Source organism: Cimex lectularius, unplaced genomic scaffold (assembly GCF_000648675.2).
Source record: "Cimex lectularius strain Harlan isolate CLEC.00 unplaced genomic scaffold, Clec_2.1 scaffold8, whole genome shotgun sequence".
In the NCBI taxonomy this organism is placed as follows: Eukaryota; Metazoa; Arthropoda; class Insecta; order Hemiptera; family Cimicidae; genus Cimex; species Cimex lectularius.
In genome coordinates, this window is record NW_019392656.1 from 3658873 (window position 1) to 3672154 (window position 13282).

General features: G+C 33.1%; 1 protein-coding gene across 1 annotated transcript in view; it reads left to right on the top strand.

The window, feature by feature from the left end:
- LOC106664529 (ectopic P granules protein 5 homolog) overlaps positions 1-13022 on the top strand; it is a 20305-nt gene extending 7283 nt beyond the window's left edge. Inside the window, exons 13-39 of the mRNA XM_014390335.2 lie at positions 24-197; positions 253-479; positions 900-1043; positions 1105-1282; positions 1473-1499; positions 4564-4791; positions 4852-5012; positions 5074-5250; positions 5390-5513; positions 5568-5725; positions 5791-5940; positions 6141-6473; positions 6535-6712; positions 6770-6967; positions 7032-7163; positions 7220-7462; positions 7528-7711; positions 7767-7985; positions 8043-8203; positions 8255-8431; positions 8640-8806; positions 8860-9068; positions 9206-9439; positions 9500-9707; positions 10903-11103; positions 11309-11446; positions 11520-13022. Coding sequence (XP_014245821.1) covers positions 24-197; positions 253-479; positions 900-1043; positions 1105-1282; positions 1473-1499; positions 4564-4791; positions 4852-5012; positions 5074-5250; positions 5390-5513; positions 5568-5725; positions 5791-5940; positions 6141-6473; positions 6535-6712; positions 6770-6967; positions 7032-7163; positions 7220-7462; positions 7528-7711; positions 7767-7985; positions 8043-8203; positions 8255-8431; positions 8640-8806; positions 8860-9068; positions 9206-9439; positions 9500-9707; positions 10903-11103; positions 11309-11446; positions 11520-11742 — 4953 coding nt within the window. The 3' untranslated portion in view covers positions 11743-13022. The remainder of the gene's footprint in view (positions 1-23; positions 198-252; positions 480-899; positions 1044-1104; positions 1283-1472; positions 1500-4563; positions 4792-4851; positions 5013-5073; positions 5251-5389; positions 5514-5567; positions 5726-5790; positions 5941-6140; positions 6474-6534; positions 6713-6769; positions 6968-7031; positions 7164-7219; positions 7463-7527; positions 7712-7766; positions 7986-8042; positions 8204-8254; positions 8432-8639; positions 8807-8859; positions 9069-9205; positions 9440-9499; positions 9708-10902; positions 11104-11308; positions 11447-11519) is intronic.
- The last annotated feature ends 260 nt before the right edge of the window (positions 13023-13282 follow it).

Sequence of the window (13282 nt, forward strand, 5' to 3'; positions counted from 1 at the left end):
AATTGTTAAGTTGTTTATTTTAGTTGACTTTTTCATCGGATCGTTCTATCACGGAACAAAGTCTGGGTATTTGGGTTTGGTCCCTGCTTTTCAAACTCAGATTGCATTTAATGGATCAACCAGATGCATCCATTGATTCTGTAATGAATCCCTTGCAGAATGTTTTCACACTTCCTTCGTTGGAATCACTTCCGAATGTAAAAAGTTTGTAAAAATTTATCGGATTTTTATTATCATAATGTCTTATTTTAGGAACTCTCTCCTCTTACGAGATCCGTTAAAGAAAAAGAAGTAACAGCAATATTTGTGTCACTGGTTATGACAATGACTGGCCATAATTTGACACTAATTGAACAGAATGGATTCAAAATGATGAATGTTTTAATCCAATGCCATCGTTACCTAGCAGTGTTGGTCCTTCTTGAGCACATCACACCTTTATTTTTAGGATCTCAAGATAACCTTCATCAATCTGAAAAGTATGGTTTTTTTATCACATTGGAACCAATTATATCTGACTGCTATGGACAACTTACTTGTCCAATGAGAGTTTTTACATTGGAACAAACCTGTCAGAGACATTTTTCCAGAGTAGAGGTGGTTCAGTTTTGGTTGGCATGTATTTGGAATAATTTCTTTTATCGAATTTTTAGGTTTCTTTAGATATTTTAAAAGCAATTTCTTGAATTAAAAGAATATTGAATTTAAATAATTACCTACTGATTTTTATGTCCATGGCTACTCACGAAAAATCAATGTATAAACGTGTATGAACGTTAAAAAATCAGACGTAGTCGGTTCCAGTATGAGAGCAGCCTTAATTGCTTCAAAGTTAACTTCCTAATTTGATAAAAGATTTTCGTATGCACTCTTTTCATTGACCCTCATCTTCTTTTTAGTTTTCACGAGATAATAAAAGGCCTTCTGACAGCTGACAAAACATTCGTAAAATACACTTTAGGTCTCATTTCATCAAGTTTTCCTGGCATAATACTCAAACAATTTGGTTTTATGATACAATCTCAAATTGAGAATTACCGAAAGTAAGTTAATATTATTCATTAAAAAAAAAGTTTTTATTAATCGATCCTTTTATTTATTAAGGAAATATAAATTCCAATCACCTAGCCCTTTTATCGAACTTTGGCTGCGGGCATTGACAAACGTTTGGATACTGAATCCCTCTGCTACAACATACCTTATGGACATTGTGTTGAGGGCAGCCTTTTTCCAGACACAAACAAGAGAAATTGCAAGTGATATACTCATTGAACTACTCCAGGTAAAATAAAATTGACTATATTGTCGTTAAACTATATCCAAATTCATTGTAATTTCTTTCCCCCTGTAATTATGTTGAGATGGTTTTTTAAAAAGCACTTAGATGTAAATTTAATTTTGTTGTTACAATTAAAAAAAAAATCTTTCAAGTCTTTGCCAGTGTTTGTATATGAATATTTATTTTCTTTTAGCAAATCATAGAGGCCTGCCAGAAAGAGGTAGGGATTTAATTTGATTGTTGCTCACTTAACTAGCAAGTTTGTATTCAAACAGGACACCAATTTTTTTTTTTAATGTTGAGCATCATGCGAATGCAAACACACACACCATAAAAAGATTTTTTTTTACAGTTTATCATGTCAAAATCAAACATCTTCAGAAAAATGAAACTCGGTAAAATTAATGTAATACACTTTGTTATTCATTTGTATATTTGTCACATATAATATTAAGAACAAACCGCCTTTTCACCTATTGCACCCTAGTACTAACATTTTATATAATAGAAAATTAGTAACAAACTATAGTAGCATGAAGTCTTTGAAATTTAGCTTTAATACAAAGGTTGAAGACTTCCTTCCAATGATTACATTTGTTTCCAATTTGATATCCATTAATCACATCTCTATCTTCCCATCCATTAATTTATATATCCCATAAATTTTACAATTGTATCATATTTCTATTTCTTTTTTTAAAATAGTCCCGGCATGCTTTGTGAAAGTGTGTGTTCAACATAGACTGGAATAATGTCAAAACTCAAAATGAATTTATTTAATGCATCTATCCTTAGATATGCATGTTTGTGTTTTAAATATTAATGTTTGGTGGTTGTAATTTAAACAAATATTAGGTAAATTAGAAAATCTGCATAAAACAAATAATTCTATCAGTTATCTATCAATTAAATTTTTCGTTGTCAGAACATTAAAAGATTCAAAAATACTTAATTATTAATATTGGAATTGTTTTCCTACATTCTAATATCTTCCTGTAAGTTGTACATTCTTCTTTTAATTGGAAGAATCCTTAATCAATCCTTAATTGGAAAAAGGAAACAGCCATGTGACAAAATTAAGTTTTAATATCAATACAAAAAAAAACACAAAAAGTAAAACAGGACTGAAGGGCAGAATAAATGCCTGGAATAGATTTAAAGTGAAGTAAAACAAATTCTAGCCTATAGAAGGTCTTAACCTATTCAGGATTGATTTTAGGGTGCTAAAATGAGTTCCCGCGTCTATATTCTCAGCCACTAAATGACCTCCCTGCCTGGTTTATTTTGCATCATTCATCAAAATTGGAGGCATTCAAATTGCTCGTACACCTTTTGAAGTACAACAATTCCATTCAAATTTTGACAGTAATATAATAATAATAAAATTACATATACAATATTATACATTTCTTTCTTCATTCCATACGCTAGACTTACTCACAGCCATTGAGGTTTGAGGGGTTGTCTTACGACAAAAAACAAAACAATCATCTTGATAGAAATAAAGGGAAATAATAATGAAATGTAAATAGAATACAATTAAAAACAAATGCCAAAAAATTAAATTTTTTACATATATAGACACATCTAAGTACCCAAAACATTAATCTAAAATTAGATGGAAGACATTTTAATAAAATAGCCATCAACAAATACTTTTTTAGGTATAGGGTATACACTTTAGAAGTTAAATTGAATTACTAAGTTGTACCTGTACTACCAGGAGTTCTTACAGTATTTAAGTAAACAACCAAAGTTCCTTCCATTTAAATATTCAAAAAACTCCATAAATTACAATCAAAGTAACCGGTATTCAATTAGGATAGGGCACAAAGCATCTTCATCCTTCTCAAGGTTACACAATGGGCACATTTTAATGCCGTCATCTAAACGATTTTTATTTAAGAAGAGTAATTCACCTCTAATCTTTATTAGCCAAGTTATCGAACTTGTAAAAAATTTGACAGCACATTCCTCACATGTTATAGTTTTGAACGGAAGTAAATGGAAGAAAAAGAAAAACAATGTTGTATTTAATAGAAAATTTATTTCTTAAAATTTAATGAACAAAAAATATTCATTAATAAGTATGTTGCAATTGACATAACGATAATGCCAGATTGTGAACGGAAGGGAGAGAAAAAGTGGTTCATTGATGATGAAAGGAAGGGTTTGGGAGGTGTCCATTTACCATCGAGGTGACTGCTACGTAGTGGATACAACCTCAACCATGAGTGTCCAGTTAGAGCTCTTAAATTGGGGGAAAAAAAAAAAAACCTAGAATGAGATGAGTCACAAGGCCTAGGAACCATATAAGCCTGAATGATATATAACNGCTATATATATAATGCAGGGTTGGCGACCAAGTTCCGAGGGGTTAAATGCCTGGGTAGACTCGTACCCCATCCTTAAAAGGTCCGGGACTTGGTCGGCTCACGTGTCCTGCATAAACCTCTTGGACTTGTTCACAAACCCCAAGATTTTGGACCATTTTATCTCGGGGAGTGATTTGGTGAGATAACTCATCCTGAGTCCCGAAAAGGTTAATGTGTAAAACCCATTGGGTGTTGCTGACGAGGCCTTACGATATTTGTTTGTTTTTCCTTAATAACTCTTAATTAAAATTCCAAGGGATGTGGTGTGGCCAAATCCGTGTTGCCGTTGGATGGCCTAATGACTTAACTTCTCGGCCATCACGGTCCTTTGAATCTATTTTTTTCAACTTACAAAAAAGATGTATTTATATGTCTTGATAACACACCAAATACATATAAACACCTAACTAATTTTTGTTAAATTTAATATATTACTATGATTATAACATATTTTTCAAGTTAAATTAATGGGGTGAGTTCAACTTCAATTTTAAATTATTTTATACTTCTGTTTTCAAATGAAGAAGTATAACCCCATCATACTTTATAGTATGGTCAGTTATTCAATTTCCTTGCAATAGAACTTTTTGGATTTAATTGAAAAAGTTTCTTCTACTTCAGTTTTTTTGCCTTTCAATAAATCTGAATTATTTCTCTTAATGGAATCGGCCATTTCTTAAAAGAGGTCTGAAGGAGGTTAGGAGGATAGTGTATGAGTGTAGAAGCTAGCCACCGTCCATTTCAGAAAGCTTGTCTTTTTTATTTCCTACCACTTTTGTAATAGCAGTCGTCCCATTGTTTTCTGACATTCAGTTAATAAAACGAGGAAATTAATATTAATATTGATTTTTTGTAAAACGTTTATGGTTATTTTGCATTTAAAAATTGTTGTTTTATTTTTTATCATAGGCACATTTACATGCTTCAAAGCAGAAGTTTTCTCTGCTTAATTGGGTCTCTGGCAACAGCAATGTGACGTCTCTTTTAAATAAGCCAACACCCGAAACCCCTTGGTTCTCGTTGTTCGCCATAGAAATTGAAGAGAAAGTACTCTTCTCGATGACAAATCTTTGGACAGAGCTTTTAATCGACCTATCATGCTGGTCAGGCAAAACAACCATTGATGCGTCTCTCAAGGCTAGTGGCTTTAAAATTATTTTAAAATTTATTATTTAATTTTTTTTTGTTAAATCGCAGAGATGCTGTGCAAGTTTAAAACTGTCTTATGTACCGTGCAGTACTCTTCCCATTTATAGATGGTCGCAACAAGTCCTGGAAACTCCTGTTGACCATCCTGTCATGCCAGTACTGTGGCAAAAGTTTTTTTTCCTCTTCCTGTCAAGGATGCCGACAACGAGGTAAGCGGTTATAATAAAAATTTGCGATAAATTGTTTCCAATTTGTATTTCGCTATTGTAGCAGGAAAGATTTAGGATCTGTGGGCTTGAAGTTCTTCGAAGGTTCAACAAATCAGGCCTTGTTGAAAAAGTTGAAAAAAAAGCTGAACGACTGTCAGAGTTTTTTTGAAGCCAAATGCAACAACCCAACAGATATAGTATCAGATGAAAAGAAAAACTGGTACAACAATATGGCAAAGTAAGTAAATAGTTATAATTATGATGTTATGATTTTCCAAAAAGTTGTTATTACTCTTTATTCATTTTAATCCTTTTTTTGTGAAAAATATAAAAATATTAGTGATTATCGCTATTATTATAACATATATGATTTTAAGGCTGTATACATCATTCTCATTATGGCTGGATTCTCCAGGACTTCATGAACCCTCTGTGTTCATAGCTTCTTTACCTCCGATGTACAATATTAAAAAACTATCAACTATTTTCCAGGGGGACAAAGTAAGTTAAAAAAAAGAAAAAAAAACACTTGTGCAGTTTCTAATTTAACTTTAGTCTTTTTGGTACGAATACATTGATTACGAAGGCGTAAGGGCCAACCAAAGGCAAAGCGTCCTCAACTGGGAACAGTGCACATACCGGCACCTCAATTTGAGCTGTAACCCCTTACACTCCCCAGTGGAACCCGATCCTTTAACAAGAACAGTCAAAAGGTGGTAAAAAATTACAATTAGTGAAAAACTATAGACGCAACATGTTTTGTATGATCTTTTTCTAGATTGCAAAAGTATGAATCTCCCTTGCCACCACCTGCAGTTGTAAATATCCAAGTTGCCATGCCTGAAACTTACATTGAATCACTTTTTAATAAATCACAGCTCTTGGAAATGTTGAAAGAGCCTTTTAAATCACTTTCAAGTTTTGCACAGTGAGTTTCTATTTTTGTTTTTAGTTACGATTTTACAGATTTAAAACTTTCCTTGATAACAGTTTTTTTTTTGGAAACTATTCTTGTTTTGTTATTTTTTAACATTTCCTACTGTTCTTTTATCAGAAAGCTTCATAACTCAAAATTTATTTTATTTATTTAAGGGTTTACTGATAACGTTACGATTTATTCTTTTCAAGGGTCCATAAAGTTCGCTCAGGTGAGCATTCAAGCATTGATTATTGTTTAATCGAGCTTGTTCCGCTTCTTTATGATACTGTTGAAACTAACGTGACTCTGCATGCTGCCTGTGACACGCACAACCCCGGAATGCAAGTGACCAATATGCACTCTCTCAACTGTGCTGGTCCGGCTGTGATTAGAATTAAAGTTCCGGAAGTGAGGGTGAACCAACCTGTTGACCTCGCCATTCACAACAATAGGGTCGAGGCTCATAACTTGATTAAACGTAGTATGCACCCGTCACCATTCAATGTGGTCATAAGTAGCCTGCAAATTCAACAAGCTGTCAGGTAAGGGATTTTTTTAAAAATATAAATATGTGTTAATTTGTGGTTTTGTTTTAAATTTTAGGGCACTAGAAGAAAAATGTATTGAGCTAAGAAAAATTGGAGATGTACATTTATTAGAGAGGATTCATGATACAGGTGTTAGCCTGTTTTACCAATTGACTTATTTATATACAGAAGAAGCCATTGCTCATCCACCAATGAAGCAACTAATCACGACATGCATCGAAATCCTTGGCAGAGTAAGATTAAAAAAAATTTACACATAACAAGTAAAAAAATTTCTCTTTAATTTTTAGTGTTTTGTGAGTGTTGATGAGTCACAAGGACCCCTACTTCTCAGTAGGGTTTTGGAAACACCATCGCTGACATCATTACTGTCCACTCATTTTTCACCTACAACCTCTTCGCCCCAAATTTATATTCAACTTTATCGTACCTTGCTCAATGCGATTTCTGCATCAAATTATGATCTTACATTTGTCTTTCTGACAAAGGTTGTTAAATTGAAATATTATTTATAATGAGTACTGTTTTAATCTGTTTGATTCGTTTTTGTAGTTTGATATAGGTCTTTGGATAGAAACACAAAAACCAAGATCTTCTGACAGATCTGTTTTAATCGATCTAGTTGGTCAGGCTTTAGCATCTGCTGGACAAACTCCACATCAAGAGTTTATAATGATTCATGAGGTAATATTAAAAAAATAAAATAAGTTATTTTACTTACTAATGTGGTTTTGGTCAAGGTTCTTCGACGGCAATTTTGTCTGTTGATGATGGTCGAAGCACCTCAGCACTTCACACATTCTTTGTCTGTAGCCTTGAAGTATTCAGAGTCTCACAGTCTTGCAATTGAAGTTTGGTACGACATAGTTAACGCAATAGTATGGCAGACTGGAGTTCAGTTCAGACCTCATTCTACCTTGGCGCAAGTGGTTGGAAATATGGCAAAGTTTGCAGTTGATCAAACAGTCATCACCTTGCATGAGGTTTTTATTCATTGTTATTTTCAATTTGAACATTTTTATTAATGTAAATGTAACAATGTTAACAGGCAATAGAAATATCAAATTTAATAAGTGACTATTTCCAATCGGAACGACTCCAATATGGTCTTTACGGTCTGTATCCCAAGTACAGGGTGTACATATCTCCTCTTACAACTGTTCTCGGTACCATCAGCCATGCCCTTATTATTCTCACTATAAAGAAAAACGGAATAGGAAACAATTTCAAAGGTGAGATTAAACAAAAATGTTTAATTTTCAAAAATGATATGTTTATTTTTTTCAGTTGGAACGGATATATGGCAACACTTTATTAATATGTATTCTCCTTGGATATGCCCTTACTATACAAAAAACATGACACAGCCGACAGCAACTTGGATACAGCAACTAACAGATGATCGTTCTATTTTGCTCCCCTGGATCAGCACAGATTCAGGCCATGCTCATAAGGTCTTAGCCATCTTTACCGAATCTATACGTTTCTTTTTAGATTCAGTTCAAGGTTAGATTTAACGATTTAATAAATCAGTTTTTATTACAATCATCTTGAATTTTATAGGAACAAACGATATGTTCAGTCAGCTCTGGCAGTATTACGTCAACTTTTATGCCAATCCCTCAGTACCTGAACACGTTCTCAGCGTTGTTAATGACAACTTACTGTCCTTGCCTTGGAATAAGTTCTTTCCTTCTTTGTTGGACCTGGAACTGATGCTCAAAGTATTTTTCCTCGCCATTTAGTTTTTTCTCTTACTCAACACACTTCGTCAGGTTTCAGATACCTACGTACCTTTTTGTCACACTCTGCTTGGTGCAATTTTTATCGAGATACCCTGGCTTTCATGGCTTGACACGATGACCAGTTGGAACGAGCAGAATTCAACTAAAATTTTATCATCCTTCCTTCATCTCATTATAAAACTTTCAAATGAACCTAATGTCAGACAAGTGAGTTTTTCTTTTTAAGAACTTTAAAACTCTCGGTAATTAAAATCAAGAATTTCAAATTGGTTATGTACTCGTATTTACTCTAAATAAAATATTTTTATATAAAGAAGAAATGATTCAGGATGTTGATATACATAGTTTATAGATGCAAAACACAATTTACCTTTTGGTGTGCACTGATGATGATTTATTTGTTTTTATTTTACAGTCAGGCAAGATTCTAGATTTGTTACGGACAAGCAAGTCTTTTCACTGGGAGCATGTGGATTTCCCTAGTTATGAATCTGTTGTTAATTGGTTTGTGATGAGCTACGATCCAAGGGTGATTCTCAATCTCGAGGAAGAAGGAAACCAGATCGACCATGCAGTCATGGAGTATGTTTTGTTAAACGGTAAATTCTGAATACCTTTTTAACCTGCTTTTACAGATTGCTCAGGTACGCAGCTGGCTTTGTGCACGGTGAATCATGTTACCACAGCTCTACACCTAGCAAACGGCAGGTTTATGTCAGGGGATGTATGAAGATGATAGTTTCCTGCTTAAGTAAATACAAGTCATTAGTAATGTCTAACCAGGGAAAAGTACAAGGAGCTATCGAAGATATATTGATCATTATTAACACCGTTGTGCCACAGTGTAAGTGATTTTAATTATTGGCATAAATCAATTTTAGATTAATTTTATAATTTGTGTTCTTAATGATTCCATACTATACTTATTTAATGTTTAATATAATAACTTAATTTTTTTTAAATACTGAAACTTTTTTTTAGCTGGAGGCAATCATGCCGAAGCCGGACTTCACATCGGTGAAGTTTTAACACTTGTGAACTTAAGTAGTGGGCCGCTACCAAAGCTCTCGTCTGACACAATAGTCTCATGGGTGTCAAAAAGAGGTGACTGCATCGTATCATCAGCGTTACTGCGGACCCTCGGTACCACCCTCGAGCCCGCAGCTCCACTTGGGGAAATATTAGAATCAGTCCTTGAAGCTGCATTCAATGATAGTAAGTGCATTACCAGAGATGGTTAAATGTAAAATTAATTTTTTTAAAATATGTTTTCAGGAAGTGGAGGAGGGTGGAACGCCATGATCTCATATTTTCAGGAGCCTGTGCCGCGTAGACCTTCGCCAGAAGAGGCTTTCTCGTCCTCAGGACACCTTCTTTCACTCTATTTGCTTTTGAATAAACAGCTAGCTACCATATTTGATCTTGAAGGAGAAGCGGTAATTTTCAGCGGACTTGTAATGAGTCTTGCATCATTAAAAGAAAAGTGAGTACACTTACAACATTCTATAAGTACAAATAAATTAACAAAAATTTTGGGTCCATACAAGAAACGTGACAGCCAGATAGAAAATGAATTGTTGTTGTTGTTTGTAGGTTTTCTGTTAAAAAAGTAAGTAAATAAAAAATAAATAAAATAATAATAATGGAAAGGGGGAAATATACTGTATTAGGTAAATAGAAAAAATGTTTAATGGCAATTTTAAGGGCAGGTGAAAAAAAAAGCTAAGGGTGAATGGATGGCCTCAATGTTTCTCAAAACTTACAATTATTGATAAAATGATATTAACTGTTTAAAGAAATATTTAAAAAGCCAGCTTGGTTGTTGCTTGGAGTTCACACCGCAGACTCAAGCGCAAGCGACACACTGATACGATAACTAACTCTAATTAATTGTGATAAACTGTGATTAAATTAGATGAAATCATGTATAAATAATTAATGGGGGGGAGCTGCTAAGCTTAAAGATCCAAGAACTGTTTGATGCCGTTAAACATTATGCCACAACTGTAAGGTATGTACAAAAGTTTAAATAAAGTTATATTTAAAAAAAAAAAAGCCAGCATTAGTGAATAACATTACATATATCTCACAAATTTAACTATTTTATTTATTAAATTCACTAATTTCGTGGACCGCTTGACCAATTAATATATTACAATTAATTAAGGTTTTTAGTTGAGATAAAAAAGTCAATGGCACGAGCGGGATTCGATCTTACGATCTTCGGCTAGATACGCCGCTGCTCTACCACTTGAGCTATCGTGACCTCGATCCACTCGGGCACTACCTTCCCATCTCAACCCCACCTTTTGAATTTTTCTTCCTTTTTGCCATTTTTCAAATGTCATGTAATCGGATTGGATTCTCGACGACAAATTAAATGGCCCTGGAGAGCTTTAGTGAAGTATACTTCATTTTAAATCATTAAATTCACTAATTTCGTGGTCCGCTTGACCAATTAATATATTACAATTAATTAAGGTTTTTAGTTGAGATAAAAAAGTCAATGGCACAATAGCTCAAGTGGTAGAGCAGCGGCGTATCTAGCCGAAGATCGTGGGATCGAAAACCGCTCGTGTCATTGACTTTTTTATCTCAACTAAAAACCTTAATTAATTGTAATATTTTATTTATATATATTTTTTTTTATGAGACTTTACAATAAAGATATTTTTCAGTCCTGATTTGGAGACAAAAATTGTGCCCCTATTTCATCTGTGCCTTGTGATGGCGTCGAGGTTGGCTGATGAAAAGCCGCAGCTTGTAGAAAAACACCTTAAAACTCTAGTCCGCACAGCTGATAACTGGGCCGAGTACAAGCCATCATGGGGTTTTCTAGGAGCCATCGGAATCAAGAAACAACCATTATTATCAAACAAGTAAGTTAGGTCATTTATTACACTGTACAATATAGTTGTTTAATTATTTAAATTATTTAAATCTTGTAGTTTGGCCTATCCCTGTTGGTTTATAGATTAATTATTATTCACTGGATACAAGGTCATGGGATAGAAATTGTGCTTCTTTTTGTAAACTTCAATTATAACATAATTGAAAAATGTGTGATTTTAACTTTTAACCTAGGTGCAAGCTGCTATGCAGTATATTTTCTACTTTGGTATTGTGCCAATTGCCAGAGCGAAAGGGCGAGCTGCCCACCGACCAGTTACCATATATCCGAACTACGCCACACTCGCCTGGTGGCTTGACTTCAAACAACATGTTAGTTTGTTAAACTATTGTGTATGCTGTTATTTTTATTTTGTTTTTTTTATATTAAAACTCCATTTTCCAGGGAGTTGGGCCTGAGCAACGAAGCTATAAAAACAATGGCCACGCTCACAAACATGCAGAAGGACAAAATCTACTTCGACATGCAGCACATAATTGACATTTCAATAACGTTTATAAGAAAAACGGACAACTCTTTGCATAACGCCCACCAACTTTATCTGCGGGTGGCTAAGTTGCTCTACAATGAAGTCAGATTTATCCAAAGCATTACTCTTGGTACTTAAACTAAGACAACCTTGTAAATATTTTACCAAGACATTTTTATAGACTGTATGTTTTTTTTTTTTTTAACTTTTGTGGGGGTAATCTTATCTTAAACCTTTCTGGGATTTGAGGACTTATTTTAATGGACTTGAGACTGGAGTGCATCATGACAAATTTATGATTGCCATTGCTGAGAATATTATCAGCAATTATACCTGGTGCAATTACCTATTTTAGAGACCTTATGCTTTCAACTGTGGCCTTAACTCTTAAGATTCTCCTTGGGGTGAAACTTTTTGAATAAGCAGTTATCAAATCCAAAGTATAAAATATTATCACTTTAATACTAAAATATAATTTTTAATTGTAATAACCAGATTTTATTATAAGACACTTTCCAGATCAGAACACTGCTGTTATGAACCTGACAGTTTTAATTTAGGCTATTTCAGAATTTTGCATGTTAAAACTTCCTCATTTTTGCTTGTTGCATTTGGTATGCAGTTGTAAAATGAATAAAAGAGAAAAAAAAATTTTAAACCTGTTTTTTATTTTTGTGAAACAGCTCTAACAAATTTTTAGCTTAAAAAAGGGAGAGTTTATATAAAAGAACAACTATAAACAATTGTTTTGGCTTGTGATATTTTATCTGTTTATTTTAAAAAAATTAGCATATTTAGTAGAAGACTTAGCAGTTAATGTTAAACTACTTACTGTGTTAGTGTCAACATTAGCTGTAAATATTTTATTACAGTCCCATGTATGGTAAACATTTTTACCTACTTTCAATGATACCTTGTTTTAATTAATTAGTTTATTTTTTATAATTGTTTACTGTACCCATCAGTTCTAGTCAGGCGATTTTTATATTCTAACTATTGTGATAATATTTATAGTTTATGATTTTTTTTAATGATTAAGAACTGTTTCTGTTTTTATTTTTGTTTTGTTTTTGTACCATTACCAATATTTACAGTACTGGTTGAAATATAAAACAAGGACAATTATGCTGTATTTTTTTAAATTAAATATTAGTATTTTTTTTTCATGATTATCTAAGAATTGTTTCTGTTTTTATTTTTATGTTGTAAAATAAATATATTGCAGTTGTGATGTGGACATTTTGCTTTTGTACCATTACCAATATTTACAGTACTGGTTGAAGTATAAAACAAGTAGAATTGTACAATATTATTTTAATTAAATATTAGTTTTTACAAATAATTAAATTTATTCAAATACTATAAAATTGTATTGTTTTATTGAGATTTTGTGGTTATAAATGGAAAGCTTGAAAAGTTTTTTTTTTTTTTTGACTGGGGCTTCCGGCTTCCGACGAGGTCATTTCAGCCCCCAACTAAGTCTATATTCTATTTACCCTTTCCAACACTACATTCATACAAATAAATACATCCATACAGTACACTCATTTCGTTTGGTCGGTGGAGTACTTGATATTCCTCCACTGAACTATACTTAGACTAATCTAGATTGGGGTTGATGGAGTACTTTTATAAATATTCCGCCATCGACCCCGAATACACACTTATACGCTCTCAA